Source organism: Branchiostoma lanceolatum, chromosome 3, assembly GCF_035083965.1.
Source record: "Branchiostoma lanceolatum isolate klBraLanc5 chromosome 3, klBraLanc5.hap2, whole genome shotgun sequence".
NCBI classification, from domain to species: domain Eukaryota; kingdom Metazoa; phylum Chordata; class Leptocardii; order Amphioxiformes; family Branchiostomatidae; genus Branchiostoma; species Branchiostoma lanceolatum.
In genome coordinates, this window is record NC_089724.1 from 31,903,154 (window position 1) to 31,921,844 (window position 18,691).

General features: G+C 43.6%; 2 protein-coding genes and 1 long non-coding RNA gene across 3 annotated transcripts in view; 1 reads left to right on the forward strand and 2 right to left on the reverse strand.

The window, feature by feature from the left end:
* The window catches only part of LOC136431433 (serine/threonine-protein kinase haspin-like), a 53,733-nt gene extending 36,105 nt beyond the window's left edge, over window positions 1–17,628 (reverse strand). Inside the window, exons 1-4 of the mRNA XM_066422805.1 lie at window positions 17,500–17,628; window positions 4,410–4,737; window positions 2,729–3,404; window positions 50–163 (exon numbers count right to left, since the gene is read on the reverse strand). Coding sequence (XP_066278902.1) covers window positions 50–163; window positions 2,729–3,404; window positions 4,410–4,732 — 1,113 coding nt within the window. The 5' untranslated portion in view covers window positions 4,733–4,737; window positions 17,500–17,628. The remainder of the gene's footprint in view (window positions 1–49; window positions 164–2,728; window positions 3,405–4,409; window positions 4,738–17,499) is intronic.
* Window positions 1–18,691, reverse strand: part of LOC136431438 (uncharacterized) — a 150,721-nt gene that overhangs the window by 38,456 nt on the left and 93,574 nt on the right. The gene's annotated exons all lie outside the window — the stretch shown is intronic.
* The window catches only part of LOC136431435 (C-signal-like), a 57,119-nt gene continuing 56,231 nt past the window's right edge, over window positions 17,804–18,691 (forward strand). The window contains exon 1 of the mRNA XM_066422810.1: window positions 17,804–18,041. Coding sequence (XP_066278907.1) covers window positions 17,901–18,041 — 141 coding nt within the window. The 5' untranslated portion in view covers window positions 17,804–17,900. The remainder of the gene's footprint in view (window positions 18,042–18,691) is intronic.

An 18,691-nucleotide genomic window follows, 5' to 3' on the forward strand; every position in this document is an offset into this window, starting at 1 on the left:
TACTGCCTTGCCACTGATAGATTTGTTTGGAGATTCCATCTTTCTTTACCTGTTCTATTGGGGACTCGGGAACAATAAAGTCTGGAGAAGTTGGCTGCTTGGAACTTCCAGATACCTCAGAAGAACTTGGGGACCCTTCGGCCAGCACAACATTACTGGCCTCCTTAAGAAGGGAACAACAAGAATGAGTGTGGCAATTGAAAATCATTCCCATAGCGAAGGTGTCTGGGTTGATCTTACTTCACTGTAAATAAAGTATCAACGTAGCACTCTTAGTTCTGCCATAATATTTGTTAAAAAAACACTAAGAAATCAGTAAGGCGTCTGCCAAGCCAGAGGTACATGAACTGAGTTTGAATCTAGGGTTCCTGATTTGTCCCGTTGACGTTGCGCCCTTGCGCTTAGGAACGGCACTTTACATGGAGTTAAATGGAGGCCCCTGGCTGCGAAGAGAGAGTAGTAGGCCTACCCAATAACAAGCAGATATAGAAAGGCACCATAGGTTACTCAAGGAATTCAGAACAGATATCGAAAGGCGGGAGCACACTCCCTGTGTAGTGTCCTTTCTCTGTCATTTTTGGATAGGTGGAGTGAGAATCTAGGCCAAAAGTTTAGAAATTCGTTTTGCTGGGGCTCCAAAGGATCGTTTTGGTTGTTATTCTGGCTCTGTACGTGGTGTTTTCGAGGAGTTACTGTTGTTTTTCCGACACCGCACCCCTCCACGTCAAGCGTTCAGTGTAGACTGCCAAGCGGTAACCAAGTTCTTTATCGTTCTGTTAAAAAACCTTTCTATATATGCTTGGAGCTCCTCCAGTTTTGGTGTCCACAGAGGTTTTTTAGAGGGAGGCATGGTGTTCAACAAGTTCTTGTGATAATAGATCAACTGGGGTGGGTTGAAAACCCTTTTCAAAGCTAGAACACTAGATTCGGTGTCCGATAACTCCCTGACACGCTCCCACTAGTACGAAATCGGACACTACATAAGTAGGTCATCTGTCATCTGCTGCGCCGGGATGCCAGACCGCTAACAAGGTATAGAGTGACAGGCGGGTGTCCACAGAGTTTGCGTGGACGGATTCCCGTATAATTCTAGGAATTCTTGTAAAACGGGCGTAAAATATACTATTAAGCTCGCTCCTGAAGCTTCGCTAAAAACATGGGATAAAAAGACAGTAGCTCATCACATAAATGTAACTGTTGTAGAAAAAAAGTAACCTTTACAGTTCTATATGGTCTTGATCTTGTTTGTGTATTAAGTGGGTACTCTAAAAGAGTCCTGTTGAAAAAATGTTGAGACCACACCAGTTTTATTTGTTGATTCTCGGATTTTTTTAAGAAGAAAATTGGAGCGACAGGGCAAGAATTAAAAAAATTATTTAAAAAAAAATAGTCTGTGTATTTACTTTTTCTAAAGGCACCTACACTTCCAATATGGTATCTGTAGAATGTACCATAAGGAAAATATAAGTTTCTGCATAACTTATGCAAATGAGGTCCTCATTAGTATAATTTACATCCAGGTGTACTCACCTTTCCTAAAGGTATGTACACCTCAAATATGACATCCATAACATTTACATTAAGGCAACAGCAAGTAAATTCTATGGATGACATCTGATTCAGCGCGTGCATTGATTTTCGCCTGATTTTGAAGATTTTTTTTACCCTTCGGCAATGGTCAACATATAAAAATAGTGCAATATGTGGCAAACTACTGTCAGTTCTATCGTAAAAACGTTCTAGATGCCGTAAAATGGCATTTGGCCATGTAAGAAAGTTGAAAAATCCGTACAAGTGAGTTGTACAATTATTTTGCATGTAATAAGATTGCTCCTTGTCACCAACTTACAGGACGACACAGTGCAGCCCTTATTCCAAACTTGTATCAGGATATAGTCTGTAATTGCTGCGCCATTATCATCAACAATGTGTAATCCGATGTGTTTTTCTTGAATGAAGTGAACTACTAACAAATTCGATAACAGTGTCAGATGAAGTAAGTAATGTCATGCGGTTTGAGTAAACCATTGCCTAACTGTCTGCATGTTGAAGACAGAATGAAAAGACGGGTGATTTCTAAGGCACAGCCTCATTAGCATAATTTACATGCAGGTGTAGTCATCTTTCCTAGAGGTACCTACACCTCAAATATGACATCTGTAAGGGAATTATAAAGTTTCTGCAGAAATCATGCAAATGAGGTCATCGTTGGCATAATGTATATCCAGGTGTATTCATCTTTCCTAAAGGTACCTACCTACACCTGAAATATGACATCGGATTCCGTAGCATTTATTGTAAGGAAAATACAGGTTTCTACATAAACTAGGCAAATGAGGTCCTCATTAGCACAATACCGGTACCAGTATTACTAGACCTACGACCCTACGTCATCTACTTGGTTTTTGGCAGAAGAAGAAGAAAGAAGAAGAAGAACACGCCAGCAAAAACAATACATTCCCTCCCTATAGTGAATACGAAAATTGGTGTGGCATGAGCCCCAAAAAACGTATCTTTAGGTCGATCATAAATTCCAGAAAACAAAGAAAAGATGACAATTCATCTCTAGAAAAGACAGTTGGCTACATGGTAACATACAGATAACTGACCATACTTGTTTAGGTACAGGTTCAGGTCCGGATCTGTACTTTAACCTCTGTACCTGTACCTGTACCTATATCTGAATTTTGTTTAGGCACATATCCCTAGAGACCATACATTTTCATACCTTCCTTGAGATGTCAGACAGCGTCACTACAGGTGCCATACACTTCTCAATGGGACTCTCTAGTTGAACCTGGTTAGGTGGTCTTTGATACTTGCTATCTGTCCCATCAAAGGGAGAGTCAGACGTGAAGGAAAGAGGGGTGTTCGCTTTCCTTTCCCTCGTCACAAACTGGTCAAAACGATAGCGAACCAACTCGTCAAAATAGGAGTTGTGGTTGTGGTACAAACTTGACGCAGACTTGTAGTTTTTGAAAGAGGCGTCTCCTAGGAGGTTGCTGTACGTAGGACTTGTTGCATCCTCACTATTGCCAAAGTTCATACTTTCCTGTGAATTAAAATAGTTCAGTTGTGAGAGATTCCTAGCATTGCTGTGTTGTTCAAAATCAGAAGAGTACTGGCCACTTTTAACTGGTGCTTTTAAGGAAGGTTTTTCCTTTCTTCTAGACTTCCTTCCTCCTTTCTTGGAACAAGCCTTCTTTTGTTGTTGAGATGGAGCCTTGCGCTTCTTAGGCTGGCTCGGAACAAAGTCTAAGTCACTGTCAAGGTCAAAGTTGTGGGTGTTCCGAACTATTGATGATTTTTTCTTGGTGGGAACTTTTTGGGAACAGAGGAGTTGGCGGTTTTCGAGTAGGCTGTTTTCTTTGTTGCTGCATGGTGAGGGGGAGACTGCACTGTTCCTGTGGAAAACACACAGAGACAACAAGATTGGCAATGGAAAAACAGACATTGCCATGGCGATGGTTGTTGTTGTGGGTGATGTGTTAAATCAATGTAATATGCATATGGCACTGTAAATTGGTGTTGTTCATACTGGATATCCAAAGAAGATGTCTATGGTAGCATGTAGTTTTCTGTTGTGGTTAGTATGTTTGTGTGAGTGTGTCAATCTGTCTGTCTGTCTGTCTGTCTGTCTGTCAGGAATTTCCAACACTAGTAACAGGTTGGAATGTAACTTCCTGCCATGGACTTTGCCCCAAAGGCTTGGAATGTAACCTCCTGCTTTGGACTTGCCTGGATGACCTACTTTGACAACATGCCAGAGTAGTTCCCCAGGGGACCTAGATGACCTACATACCAATGGAATACCAGAAGGGACATGGATGACCCACATTCCACCATTCCAAGACCTGAGGTCATGGGGCTAACATCCAAACATACCAGAGATTACAAATGCCTGTGGACAAATTCCTAGGCAATTTCTAGAATTCTTGCAAACTGCACACAATACTATACCATTAGGCTCGCCCCTGAGGCACCGCCAAAAACAATGGTTAATGCCTTAGGTTCAGGACGGCCACCTACGTATTATGCTAAATTCAGGAAGTCCAGAAAATTGCAAAAAATTTGGCCACCACGCTCTGCACTATGGTGGAATAAAATAGTTTTCCCTTAAATTCCCTATGAATTACAGGAAATTAAACTAGATTGCTTGAGTAGCTTTATGGAAAAGGGGCATGCAGACCGGACCCCATTAGATTACTGTAAATTCATTTGCTTTTGTAAGAAAGCAAAAAGATGTTTTTACATTGTGTGTTATTGTTTTAAACTTAAGTTTGCAGTTGAAACAATTCTGACACAGTAATAATCTTAATCTATTGGAATCACACGCATTCAATGTTGTGAATTCGTGGTGGAGAGGTCACCGTCGAAAAGGACTGTAAAGATTTCAAGATTTACAGTACCTGTTGTTCCAGTGTGATGTCATGTCCTGACATGGTCTGTCTTTCATTACCTCCTCCCGACATGACCCTTTGTCTGTCAGCCACCCTGGGGACTCTCCCTGCCTCCCCGCGGCTCGAGACCGTGCCTCTGGGACCTGCACCTCTGGACTATCCAGACTAAAGGGGGAGATGTCGCCCAAGTTGAACTTGCACACCTGTTCCCAGGCATTGTCCACCACACGTGTGTTGTACTGGATCTGTTTCTTGTTCTTCTTTGTCGTGTAGACTCTTGCCTTTTTGACGGTGCTGCCAGTTACGTTGTTGACCCAAGATGGCTTCCCCATCGTGACTGTAAGAGACAGGTACAGCATGTTGGTAGGTGTACAATATCAAAGAAGTACTGCAGTGCAGTACTTCATTTATGTGTAAGGAAAACAAGGACAACATAGCAGTGTTCGCGCCAGCCTGAAATTTTTACCCGTCATTTCAATTTTGTTTGAGGGAAGAACATATCGAGCGCCAAAGGCGCGAGGCGTCGCGTCGGAGGCGTGACCATCCTAGGGGGGTCTGAGGGTATTCCCCCCCCGGAAAATTTTGGAATCTAGACCCTCTGAAACGCTATTTCCTGCATTTTGAGGGGCAAATTTCATGGTAGAATAAGCTTAGTTTAATGACATCTCTTTCGGTGAAAAATTACACGAGGGTTTCAGGCTTAATTTTGGGGGGAGGCGTGTCGTCATCACGGTAAGATCGAATGTTCACACACAAGCTACACTTCTATGTTGTATACAATCGGCAAAGAAAAGAAAACTAAGCACAAGAAAACTTTATTACTTATCTACGTCCTACAAAAAATACACACAGAATAAGTCGGCAAAAACAAAATTTTTCAACACTTGTCCCGTATGCTTCCTGTAATTATTGAACATAATGAGGAATTTGACACCCTACTTTGAGAAAGATCGCCATAAAGACGTCAATTTTTTTTCTCCCATGTTTTCCACGGTTAATTTCTCCGGTAACTGCACTGAATGTGTTCAAAAGTTGTCGATTCAAGCCTTCCAACAGCCGCTTTGTCGTACGATCCTTCCAATCCCCGCCATTCTGCCATTCACAGCCATTCACCTATATAACATCTCGCAAATTCACGCTTAGCTGAAATCACGCGAGTAGCGAGACTCGCATGTCATTGGTCGGTTTTTCTTGACGCGATGGAGACGAGCACTGTGATTGGTGGAATAGAATATCTGACGTCTGTTTACCATTTCTTGCGGGAAGAAAGCGCAATTTTTGTAACTCAGCCGCCGCGGCTTGAAACTTTAATAATGTTTTACAGATCACAGAAAGCCTGATAGCTATAGGAATATTTCTGAATTTTTAGGCTTCTTTGATAACAATAACTGACGGTGAACCGAGAGGGACAAAACAGAAATAAACGTCAGCCCGATGCGACCGGCCAAAAGGAGGGCGGCGCATGATGCCGAGTTTTCGGCGGCCACCAAATATTACTAGCAACCACCATGGCGCTCTTTGTGTGTGGCTGGGGTTGTCGCCGGCGGGCATTAGAAATGATCTAGATCGCCCTCGTCGCGAACTTCCGGTGATCCTCCTGAGTTTTTGCAAAATTCTAAACTCTGTCTAAATATCTTTACACACCGATTTTTGTCCATTAAAAATGACGGGTTGGGCAAAAATTTTGTCCGTCATGAGCGACAAAAACCTGTCAAATGACGGGAGGACGGGCGCTGGCGAGAACACTGCAACATAGGACTCTGGGTTCGTAGCTGGGTTCCCGGAAACGGTGAGGTGGGCTAGTGGGGTGGGCTACCCCAGCATTCTACCCTTTCTGGGCCCCAAGGCTATTCATAGGGGTTTGGCATCTAATGGAATTTCCTTGAGGAAAAGATGGGTCACTCTGTGGGTGGGCTGGAGGGAATGCAACTGATCATTGCTGTGGGCAGGGGATGGGGTTGATGTGTGTTACAGTGGGGGGTGGAGGTTGGCAATGAGCATACATGTAACAGTGTTACATCGTACAGGAACTCGTTACCCCCATTTTGTTCCGGTTTCGCCGCTAACGGCGAAACTGGACTTGAAGGTAGGTGGATTAAGGGCTAGCGTGACGGATTAAGGGCTGGGGTGATGGATTAAGAGTTATGGTGACGGATTAAGAGGGCTGGGGTGATGGATTAAGAGTTATGGTGACGGATTAGGGTCTCTGGTGATGGATTAAGAGTTATGCTGTCAGATTAAAGTTTATCACCACGGATTTAGGGCAAAGGTGACGGATTAAGGGCTATGGGGATGGATTAAGGGCTATGGTGACATATCAAGGGCAATGCTGAGGGGATTAAAGGCTTTCGTAACGGATTAAGGGTAAGGGTGACAAATTAAGGGTTATCCTGTGGGATTAAAGTTTATGTTAACGGATTAAGGGCAAGGGTGACGGATTAAGAATATACTCTCATCTCCCAAATAAACATACCCCCCGGAATAAACATACCCCCTGGACAAATCTTCAAAATCTAATAAACGTACCCCCCGGAATAAACATACCCCCCGGAAAATGACCAAATTGACACGTAAACTGTGTCCATGCTACTTCTGTCCTAAGCAGGTAGGTTCTTTTTATTCATTTATGACTGATTTATCTATTCAGACTTACCACATTTTGGAAAGATTAGTCGCCGAACTTCTAAAGTTCACTTGGATGGGCAACACCTTGTACTTTTTTTTCACACAAAATTTAAATGTATCAGCATTTAGAACTTGAACAGAAAATTACAATATCCTGAATATATGCTCAGTAAAAGAATTGCTTATTTGTAAAAGCCATATAGACAGGACGAACTATGACATGTATATGATGTTATTTTTTTTATATCTCAACATGCCATTTATCGTGTTATGCATTGCATGTAGAAGCAGATTTGTAAATTGTATGCTTTTCATAAATAATGTTAAGGACATTACCATATATTGTCCTTGGTTGTGTCGTTGCAATCCAAATAATTTCAAATCCAAAAATTACCATTTTATGTAGAAAAGAAAACTTTCATTTTGAGAGACTAAATTGTCAACAAATTAGTTGTTTAGATACAGAAACCACAAGCTTGTACAATGTTGCCAAAAACCACAGGGTTCTCATGTTGCACATCAAAGCCTGAGCTAGACAGAGCGGCGTCAGAACAGGCCCTCCCAGACAGTAAGGGGCGGGGCTAACAGAAGCTACACGCAAACTTCTTGGAAAGCCCTGGCATTCTCTCTGTAGGGGAGCGATCTTTTTAAAAGCATTTTTTATGTGATAATAACCGTGACTAGATTGTAATTTAATTGTGTATAGACTTTATTACACAAAATTCTTTTTGTTGAAACTCTGTACAGTTTGGACTAAGGCAAAGGAGTTTTATTTGTAGATCAAAAAAAAAGTGTCGCCTTCGTGAGGTGAGCTCTTCCATGCAAGAGAAGCTTTCCCACGGACTCACTGCCGTGCGTCTTTACTGTGGCGATTTTCGAAGGACTAAATGTTCATGTTTGTGGTAGGATTGAAACCTTTTGGTATATTTTGAAAGTGATTATACAGTTTTTAATACTAAGACACAATTTTTACGTGGTGATTTTAAATTTTCAAAGTTTTGGCTCCTTGATCTCACGTGAGTAATCTTACATGCGTACTTGAAACAGACGGTGCGCCGCTGGCATATTCATGTAATTTGTTTTCTGATCAACGTGCTATGATTCACGATGTAAATACTAGTAGAGACTGTCAAAGTTGTGTATATGAAAAATACATTTCAAAACTTCAGTGTGCCGTCTTATTTTCCCCTAATAACAACGTAGCAAGATCGACCGATGTGTTAGTACCGCCAGAATTTCACAAAGATGCCGGGTCATTGTAGCGGCGGGGAAATCGACGTCATTTGGTCTAAATGTAGCAATTTAGGAGCAAAAATATCGGGGAAATATGGGGAAAAAACTAAACTTTCGTTATATTGGGGATCTCTGGTAAGCAAAGTCCCAATGAATTTTCAAAAAAACAATAAACGTACCGTCCAAAATAAGAACGTACTGGGTGGATTTTGAGGCTAAAAAAAATAAACGTACCGGTACGTTTATTTGGGAGATGAGAGTACATCACATCCCATTATAATATATTCCTCAACTAACCACCTGTAAATAACGATGTTCATGAGGCGAAATTGGCAGCTTTTTGCAAAAGCACTTGTTCAAACACGGAGGACCATGTTCCCTGTTCCTTTACTGTCAGTCAGGCGCACATGTACATTGTGGCTACACGAAAGAAATGAGCAATACTATTGTACAAACACACACACACACACAACGTTCTAACCCACACTCATACACACATAAACATAAATACATTGTACATTGTATACAATCACATGCATTCAGGCGTACGGGGTCTACTCTGAGAAATCTGTTTTGAATTTGTGTCATACAAAGGCTCTCTCATTTCCCTGCCCTATCCAACTTCGAACACCCCGTTCATACTAGGCTTCGCTGATCCCGATCATATCCGGATCAGCGCTGATCCGGATCCGCGAAGCCTAGTATGAACGGTCCTGATCCGGATATGATCTGGATATATCCGGATACGATTGTATCCACATCTGGAGGTGGATTTATCCGGATCAGCTGCGAGGTGAACCCTGGTATGAACGCAATCTGGCTCGCGTATCCGGATACATTGCCGGGTTCGACGTCACACTTAACACTAACACCTATTAATCAGGGCTCCAGACTAACTTTTAGGTCTAGGAGCACTGTGCCCCTAACCCAAAAAAGTTAGGGGCACCAGCAAAAATCTAGGAGCACCACTACAAAAAGTTGGAAGAACAAGAAAAGTCTTGGCCATACCAAGTAATACTCCTATTAATCAATGTTAACAACCTGGAATAAAGTATTTGAATAGATCATAAAATATAAAGCCTACATTGATGGTGCAGAACAACTGGCAATGTGTGGTATATAATCTAGTTAGTTCTTGGGGAAATGATATCTGTGTAGAGGGATTTTAGAAAAATTGGGCATAGGTTCCCCGGCTGGCCCCTATCCGGGGGCCACGGTGCCTCAAGTTCAACAAGTTGAAAAATACACAATGGTATTTTCAACTTGGAACAAGGCAAGCAATGATTCACATGACCATTTGCGATGACATTAAAAATTACATAAGCTTGAGTGATGTATTGAGATTTTCGAAAAAATTGGGCATAGGTTCCCCGGCTGGCCCCTATCCGGGGGCCACGGTGCCTCAAGTTCAACAAGTTGAAAAATACACAATGGTATTTTTTTACTTGGAACAAGGCAAGTAATGATTCACATATCCTTGAATGATAAATAAATAGATAACTCCGTTACTTAGCTATTGGTTTCATGACCAAAACAAATTAAGTCCCATTCCATGATTTTTAACTTCACTGCTGGCATTAAGTTCAACCCTAAAAACATATTTACTGGCATTTTTTTTCACCCCCACCCTCTGTCTGCAAACAATCAAAAATGCTTTAATATTCTAACGTTGAAATTCTTGCTCAATAGTATCAAAAATGATCTGTTTGTGCCAGCCCAGTCAAATATCTAGTCCAAATTTCGCGCGTCAGGCCCGCGCGGCGCAACCATCCAATCACAGGGCCACCTCCATCGGGAAAAGGAGCTTGCCGCCTCGCCGGTGTGCATGATATAAACATGTCGATTACATCAAAACGTAGCCCTGTTTCTTGCCGTCATTTTGACACCAAGAACAAGAAGAAGAAAAATTCAGGTGATAATTTTTATCATTAAAGAGTTCGTTACAATCAAATTTTAATGCTCAAAAAATAAATTTTCCCTTTGTTCCAGGTACCAATTTAAAGCTCGTAATCGGCTCATTCTGCTGCGGTCTAAGACGCAGGCGGAAGTGAAATTGGCCATGTTTTGAATCACGGCCGCGCGCGCTACGCCGCGCCGTTTTCATCGGTAAATTTCTGGCGTTTGAAACATTTTACAAGATAAACAAACACATCACGAGAAAGAGAAAGTTATATTCTTTATTTTCCTGGGTGACTTTGCCTGTAGAAACGAATAGTTTTTGTATCGCGGGTGTAGGAAGATGGTAGAAAATTTACCGATCGCCATGCGGTAGTTAGCCGATTTTCGCGGTAGCGTCGTTGGATTACCTACTTGAAACGGACATTTTTTGTACCGCGGGTGTGGGAACAAGATGGAAAATTCACCGGAGATTTTCGCGGTAGCGTCGTTGGAATACCTACTTGGAACGGACATTTTTTGTACCGCGGGTGTGGGAACAAGATGGAAAATTCACCGGCGATTTTCGCGGTAGCGTTTGAATACCTAATGTTTATTTTTCAGCTTACCGCTTAGTTCTGCACCTATTATCTAGGTGCAGGTCTTAATTTTTGATAGTCGCACCGTGCGACCGTGATTTTAAATCTAGTCGCATTATCAAAAAACTGGTCGCATACATATTGTGTGCGAGTCGCACTCACGAGCGCTGTTAATGTACTTATATATCGTTAGCTAAGGATGGCACAACGCGCCGCGACACGGGTATTCCCACCTGACATGTTTAAAGAAAGACGCACTGTTCTAAAGAACGTTTCAAACTTTTAGACGTTTTAGAACTGTTCGAAAGGACTTGTACCTGGCCGAAACAATCTTCTCTACTCTACTCTTATACTTTTGTTACTTTTTTACTTTACCCTACTGTAGTAAACGTTACCCTTTGACCTGTCTGACTTAACCAAGCGGCACCTAGCTGGATATATCCGGATCTGTTTTTGGACAGGATTATGCAGATCCGGATTAGCCTAACCCTGGTATGAACGCAAAGGGATATATCCGGATCAGCGCTGATCCGGATATTATCCGGATCAGCGAAGCCTAGTATGAACGGGGTCGAAGTTTTCTTTATTTTCCCTCGTACCCCCTCCCCGCGGACCAAGTGCCAACAGCACCAACAAAAAAATTGTGGTGTGCGTGGTGTGCGTGAACTGAGTGGACGTGTTTTTGAGAGCTCCCGTTTCTTCAAGCTTTTTTCCACGAAATAAGGCTTGTACAACGGTTTCTTCTCATCATACAAAGGGGATTCGCTACGACAGAGTTTTGGACTTTACTGAAGGAACGTCCGGAGGTAAAGAACTCGTTTTTTGCAACCTTCCGTACTTCTTTTTCCCGACGCTGAAACAAGAGTGGGAGGGCGCCATATTGTGATTCAGAACAACCCAAGCCAAGCCGACCCAAGCCGAGACGAATTTCCTGCTACAACGCTTCCAACGCTTCCAAAATAACTGTGGATACATCTGACATTCGCTAAGACAGATTTTTGGCTTTACTGAAGGAACGTCCGGAGGTAAAGAACTCGAGTTTTGCAGCCTTCCGTACTTCTTTTTCCTGACGCTGAAACAAGAGTGGGAGGGCGCCATATTGTGATTCAAATCAACCCAAGCCAAGCCGGCCCAAGCCGAGACGAATCTCCTGCCACAACGCTTCCAAAACAACTTGGATACATCTGACATTAAACAGGTTAGTCGGTCTCCTGACTACAGTAGTTTCCTTTTCATATCCGAAACCTTGACCAAATGAGAAGAGTACTACTTTGAAATTTAGAACCCAAGATAACCCAAGCCAAGCCGACGCCATTTTGTTTTCTTGGATATGCCCTATACAAGAGCTCAAAAACAGAAACAAGAGAAGGAAAATACACCAAACAAGGGGCCAACTTACCCAGCTGTGATCAGCGACCAAGTAAAGAACAGTGACCAAGCAAAGAATAAACAGGAAAAATCAAGCAACCGCATAGTACTCAAGACAAAGTCTCCACCAACATCTAAGAACACCAGGTTAGCAAAACCACCACGACGTAACCCAGTCTCACAAGAAGTTGCTGAGGAAGAGGTCTGTGTCTGTGCCAACGACCACCCAGAAGGAGGACAGTGGATTTGTTGTGACAGTTGTGACAAGTGGTGGCACAGCTCATGTGCCAAACTGTCTCCTAAGGTTTGTGCCTTCCTCATAGAAAACAGCGAATCCTACCATTGTGCACAGTGCATTACCCTAGAGTTAGACTACAGCATATGCAACACGAAAGACAACAGGAAACTACAGGAAGACAAACCGACATCAGACTCATATAAAGAAAGTGACATCCAGGGCCCATCAGAACATATTGTAGTCATCGACGGAATTCCCAAACCGGAACACTACAAAAACAGTGGGAAGATACTCGCTGAGATCGCCAGAAACAAACCACACTGCGCTCAAAACATCAACCTCGCATACCTACTTCCTAGGGGAGGCATCGCTGTACACTGCAAAACCACCAAAGCCACAGAAGAACTGCTACAACCGTGGAAAGACGGTGCCTTCAACGCTAAGCAAGATAAACTCGCAAGCCACAGAACAAACCAAACATACGGGAGAAGAGCCATTCTAAAAAACATTGCAGCAGAAGTAACACAAGAGGAAATTGAACAAAACGTATTGGAACAAACCGGAATTCAAGTCAAAGCACACAGATACCACTACCAAGACACAGGCAAACCCCTGAGGGTTGCACGAGTAGACGCCACACAAGGCCAACTCAACGAACTCTTTGTTCAAAGTCTCATTATAAGAGGTGTGAAAGTAACCGTAGAGTCCTACAGAAGCAAGAAGAACACACCAATCAGGTGCTACAACTGTCACAGACTTGGACACATTGCCAGACTGTGTAAGGAGGAGCCCAGCTGCATCAGGTGTGGTGGAGCCAAGGGACATCCCAACCCGTGCAAACCAAGGTGCATCAACTGCGGAGGCACACACTCCGCCAACGACCCAAGGTGTAAACAATTCCTAGAAACCAGACGAAGGCTAGAAGAAAGGCTCAATTAGAGCAGGGAATGAAGAAAACTACCACCTTGTTCTTTCCATTAGTACTAGTATGCCTACTAGTACATATATCTCCCACATGTGACCACATCTTGGAACCAGTATCACCAACAAGTCTTCCTCCCCACATACGTAGCCACACATTTGAACGATTCAACATGAACATCGCCCAGGTAAACATCCGCTCCATCAACACATCCGCCACACTAGTCGAACACATGTGCAGAAAACAGAACATAGACATACTCTGCCTGTCAGAAGTCTGGAATAAAACGGACAAACCCCAGTGCCTGAAAACTTGGAATTGGACTTTCAGGAGTAGAGCAACAAAGAGAGGAGGAGGAGTTGCCATTGCTACCAAAGAACACATCAAAGTACTGGAGATAAAGCTGACCAACACAACACATGCAGACATCGCTGCCGTGAACATCTACGCAGACACCGGCAGCTTCACTCTCATCTCAGCCTATGTTCCACCTGATAACAAAGAGGGAATAGATGAAGTCATGAGTGTACTCAAGTCTCTCCAAGGCACCAACAAACCCCTGATACTGTGCGGAGACCTAAATGCCCGGCACCCTGCATGGGGAGATGAAAGAGAAAACCACCTTGGACACCATCTCAACAGCCACCTGCTGGCAAACAAGCTCCATGTCATCAACAACTACAGACCAACAAGAGAAAACAGCGTCATTGACCTAACTATCACTAACAAGCAAGCAACGCAACTGATTGAAAGATGGAGGGTACAACCCGAAGTCCAACTGAAAACAGACCACCACCTGATCACAATGCAAATCGGCATCAAGAAACCAGACACCAAAGTCCAAAGATGGGACCTTCGTAATGTAGACTGGGAGCAATGGGAAAAAACCACACACGAGCAATTTGAGAACTGGCTAGAAGAAAACAGAGACCACACAGAACCATCTAAAATCAACACATCGGACCTCTACGAAAGCTTCAAAGACACACTGAACAAATGCACAGACGGAATCATAAGCACGAAGACCATCACCAAGCACAGCAAAGGACACTGGAATGCAGCACTTGAACAACAAATGAAGACCACAAAAACAGCCCTACGAAAATTTCACAGAAGAAGAGACACTCACAACCTCAACAAATACCTAAAAGAGAAAGAAACGCTCACCCTCATGGAAGAAGACGAACAGAACAAACACTGGCAAGCACAGCTCAAAAGTATGGACCCAAGGAGACCACAAGGTTTCTGGAAGACTATCAAAACACACCTAAACAAGAACACAAAGACCGTCATACAGCCCCTGAACCTACCCAACGGAGACATAGCCACCACAGACGAAGACATTGCACAAATAGCCACAGAGACATACGCCCCTAGCGGAGTAGACATGTCTGGAGACCTCAGCCACTGGAAAGACAACGTCACACATGCAGTCCATGCAGTCATAGATCACCAGACAGATGCAATCAAGAACAACGACCAACAAGACGAGCAACATGACGACCCCTTAAATGCAGACCTCCAGCTGGGGGAAATCCAAGCTGCTATCAATAAGATGAATGCCAACTCTGCACCCAGTCCTGCGGAGGGGATCCTCCCTATCATGATCAAAAGAGCAGGTGAAGGACTGACGGAAGCTCTACTACACATGTTTCAGTGTATATGGAAGCAAGGAGAGCTACCAAAACAAATGAAACAAGATACCAAAGTTCTGATCCGAAAGCCCGGCAAAGACAACTACAACCTGATCAAATCATACCGGCCCATCACCCTCTCCAGTGTAATAGGCAAAATCCTGGAACGGGTAGTCAACAACCGCCTTACGTGGTGGACAGAGGTAAACAACCACCTTGCACCTACTCAAGAAGCCTACAGAAGACACAGAAGTGCACCTCACGGAGTCCTCAGACTAACACAAAACATACAAGAAGGATGGAAGCTAAACCAAACTACCGTTGCTGTATTTGCAGACTACGAGGCCTGCTTCGACCGAGTATGGCAGGAAGGCCTGCTATACAAGCTTATCAACAAAGGAGTGAAAGGCAGGATGCTATGCTATCTTAGCTCCTTCCTCAAAGACCGGGAAGCCACCTACAAGATCAACACCATTACCACACAACCACAGCTGAGCAAAGTTGGAATACCACAAGGAGCCGTCCTCTCTACAACCCTCTGCAACCTGTACACAGCCGATGCATACTCTGACGTCAACCTCGACAATTTCCAGTACGCAGACGATGCCGCAGCCTGGAAGACCGGAGAAGACGTCCAAGCAGTGAGGAAATGCGTAGAAGAAGGGATCTCTAAAGTGATGCTAAACTGGTGCCCACAATGGAACATGAAGGTTGAGCCGAGCAAAACCAAAGCCATGATCTTCCCCCCTCCACATGCAGACAACACTACTGAGGACTTGAAAGTTGACAACAAGAACATACAACTGGTAGATGACTTCAAGCTGGTAGGAGTAACCCTGGACCAACAACTCACCTTCAGCAAACACATCACAACAACGCGGACAAAAGCATTCAAGGCCCTGAAAGCCGTAAGCAAAGTCACACAAGCCAAGAAGAATCCAAACCAACAAGCCCACATCCTGCTATACACAACACTGGTCAGACCCATCCTAGACTATGCTTCGGAATGCACAATCACAGCCAAAGACAAACTGGAGAAGGCCTACTCGCCCATACAAAGACAAGCACTGATAGCAGCAACCGGGTGCCTCGAAAGAACAAGCAATGAAGCCCTGGAGACATTGACAGGAATCCCACCGATCGACATCCACCTCAGTTGCAGACAAGCCCAGGCGTACCTGAGAATGACCTCAAAACACACAGGAAACCCCATCTACGACACCATATCTCACATGAAGACTCAAAAAACAACAACCCAGACAGGATCCCCGCTCCACCTACTCCAGACAAGACTCAACGAGCTGAAAGAAGAGATGGATGAAACCACCGTAGACAAAGAACCATACTACGACGCCAGACTCCCCCCTTTCACCATGGGCAGTATAACTGGAACATTCGCAACAACAACTAACACCACAGGGGGAAAAGACAAGGCACGAGAAGATATCCTGGACACTCTACAACACATCTCAAACAGCAAGGAACCAACAACCGTCATCTTCACAGATGGCTCAGCCCTAGGAAACCCAGGGCCCACTGGGTGCGCTGCAGTCATCTATGAAAGATGGGGAGTCACTGAACCTTTCGCAGTACGCAAATCTGTAGCAGCCAAATCTAACAACTATGAAGGGGAACTTGAAGGCCTTCACCTGGCCATCAACACAATCACCAGAAGACAAACCACAATCACTACATCTAAGGTACTCGTACTCTGCGACTGCAAGGCTGCGGTGGAGAGCGTCATGGGAGTACAGCAAGTGGACGCCTACAACAGCCTGGTACACACCATCCGAAACAAACTACGAGCACTCAAACTTCAAGGCCTCACCATACAGATCATCTGGTGCCCGGGACACATGGGGATCCCTGGAAATGAGATTGCAGACAAGGAAGCCAAACTGGCAGCAGACGAAGCTACAAACATCCAATACACATCTTGGACAAAACATCAAGCCATGAAGCACATTGAAGCACAAGCACATGAGAGATGGAACAGAAGGATGAAGCTGAACATGAGAAGTGAACACATGCAGAAAATCGCCACTAACATGAAGAAAAAAGGCAGGACACATGGAAGAAGAAACACACAAGTAAACATCAATCAGCTAGTGAGTGGCCACACCAGACTCAACGCCTACCAAAACTGGAAGAACCCAGAGGTCTCACCAAACTGCCCAAACTGCGGTGCTCTGGAGACCACCAGACACTACCTGTACCACTGCCCTCGGTACGAAAAGGAAAGACAACACATGCTGCTAGAAGCTGAGAACTTATACGAGACATACAACATTGCAGAGGAATGCAGAGACACGGATATCGTCACTCTAGCCGGGATGAGAGAAGACCTCCCTGAGACAATCAACAAGCAGATGTACTTAGCTCTCTCCCGGTACATTGAGAGCACGCACAGACTCGATGTGCTCTCCTAGAAACACTTCCAGCAGCACGCAAGCACAAGCGACCAAGAGTTAAAGACCTAGAGAGACAATACCCTCGTATCTGAACCAAGCGTAACACAGCACCAAGAGACCACGTCTAGCGATATAATAGACGTTAAACAAGGACAACAACAACAACAACAACAAAAAATTGTGAATTCACTTGCCTTTCTTTCTGGTAGGAGACTCTCCCTCCTTGTACTCACAGTTTCAAAGGTGTGGTTTTATGAACTTCTGGTGGTTTGAATGTTACGAATACAGAAAGAAAACGCAGAAACTTCAAATATGGCGGCCTTTGCTTTTCAAATTGTAATAAGAAATTTGATTGGCCCAAGCTGCGTGATCTTAGTTCTTACATGAGTGCTGATTGGCTAATTTTGAGGATGACGCATCCTACCGCAAATCGTCCAACGCAAATCGTCCATTTTGTCGTAAATTCTCATGACATAATTTTTTACGACATCAGATGATCTTTCACTCAGTCCTTGATTAACCCAGTGTTACACAAGGTTGCTTTTGGATATTTTCTTGTTACACAACGTGTATGTTTTAGTATTAAACCGAGATCATGCCTGCCTGTTTGGTGCAAGGAGCAAGTAGAGGAATTGGACTGGAGTTTTGCATGTATCTGTTGAGAGGAGTTCCCAACATCACAGTCATCGCAACGTGTAGAAATCCCGGAGGTGCCACTGATCTGCGGGCACTACAGGCAAGTTTGGTCTATATCTATATATCTATCTATATACGGTACTGGGCAAAACCCGGTGTAGGTATCGCGCCCAGGGTGCACGCCTAAGGCGGCCGGTGGTGGTGGTGCTCCATAACAACAACAAAAAGTGCAGAATTTAAACTACCTAGCAGTAATCAACCTGAACAATATAACAATAGTTAGATAAAGAAACAAGAGCTTTTCAAAAAAGCTGGCGTTTTGGCTACGTTTATGTGTGTGAATTGTCTTTTCCCTTTACTTGAAGTAAAATCTGCCAGAGAAAGTCACTCAAGGGCTGTTGAGTCTATAAGAAAAATTGTCATTTTGGGAAAGGAGACTCAGTACTGTTTTGATAGAGAAAGGCAGATTGGGGAAAGCAATTTTGAAGTTACGTCACTTAACTTAAGTTCTTTTGAAAAAGCTGGTCTTGGCCTACAACTTGTACTTATTTCTAAAATGTACAATAGGCTCATTATAAAAGCTATCAATGTAATTATGTACATGGCACGCAATAAAACATAAAATTTGAAAAAGCACCATTGAATCATCAGCACTATGGTAATTAAGTGAAATAGAAGTTCATAACAGCTAAGGTTCTATCTAAAATGACTACCAAATGTCAAACAAATCAAAAGCTACCTCATCCGTAT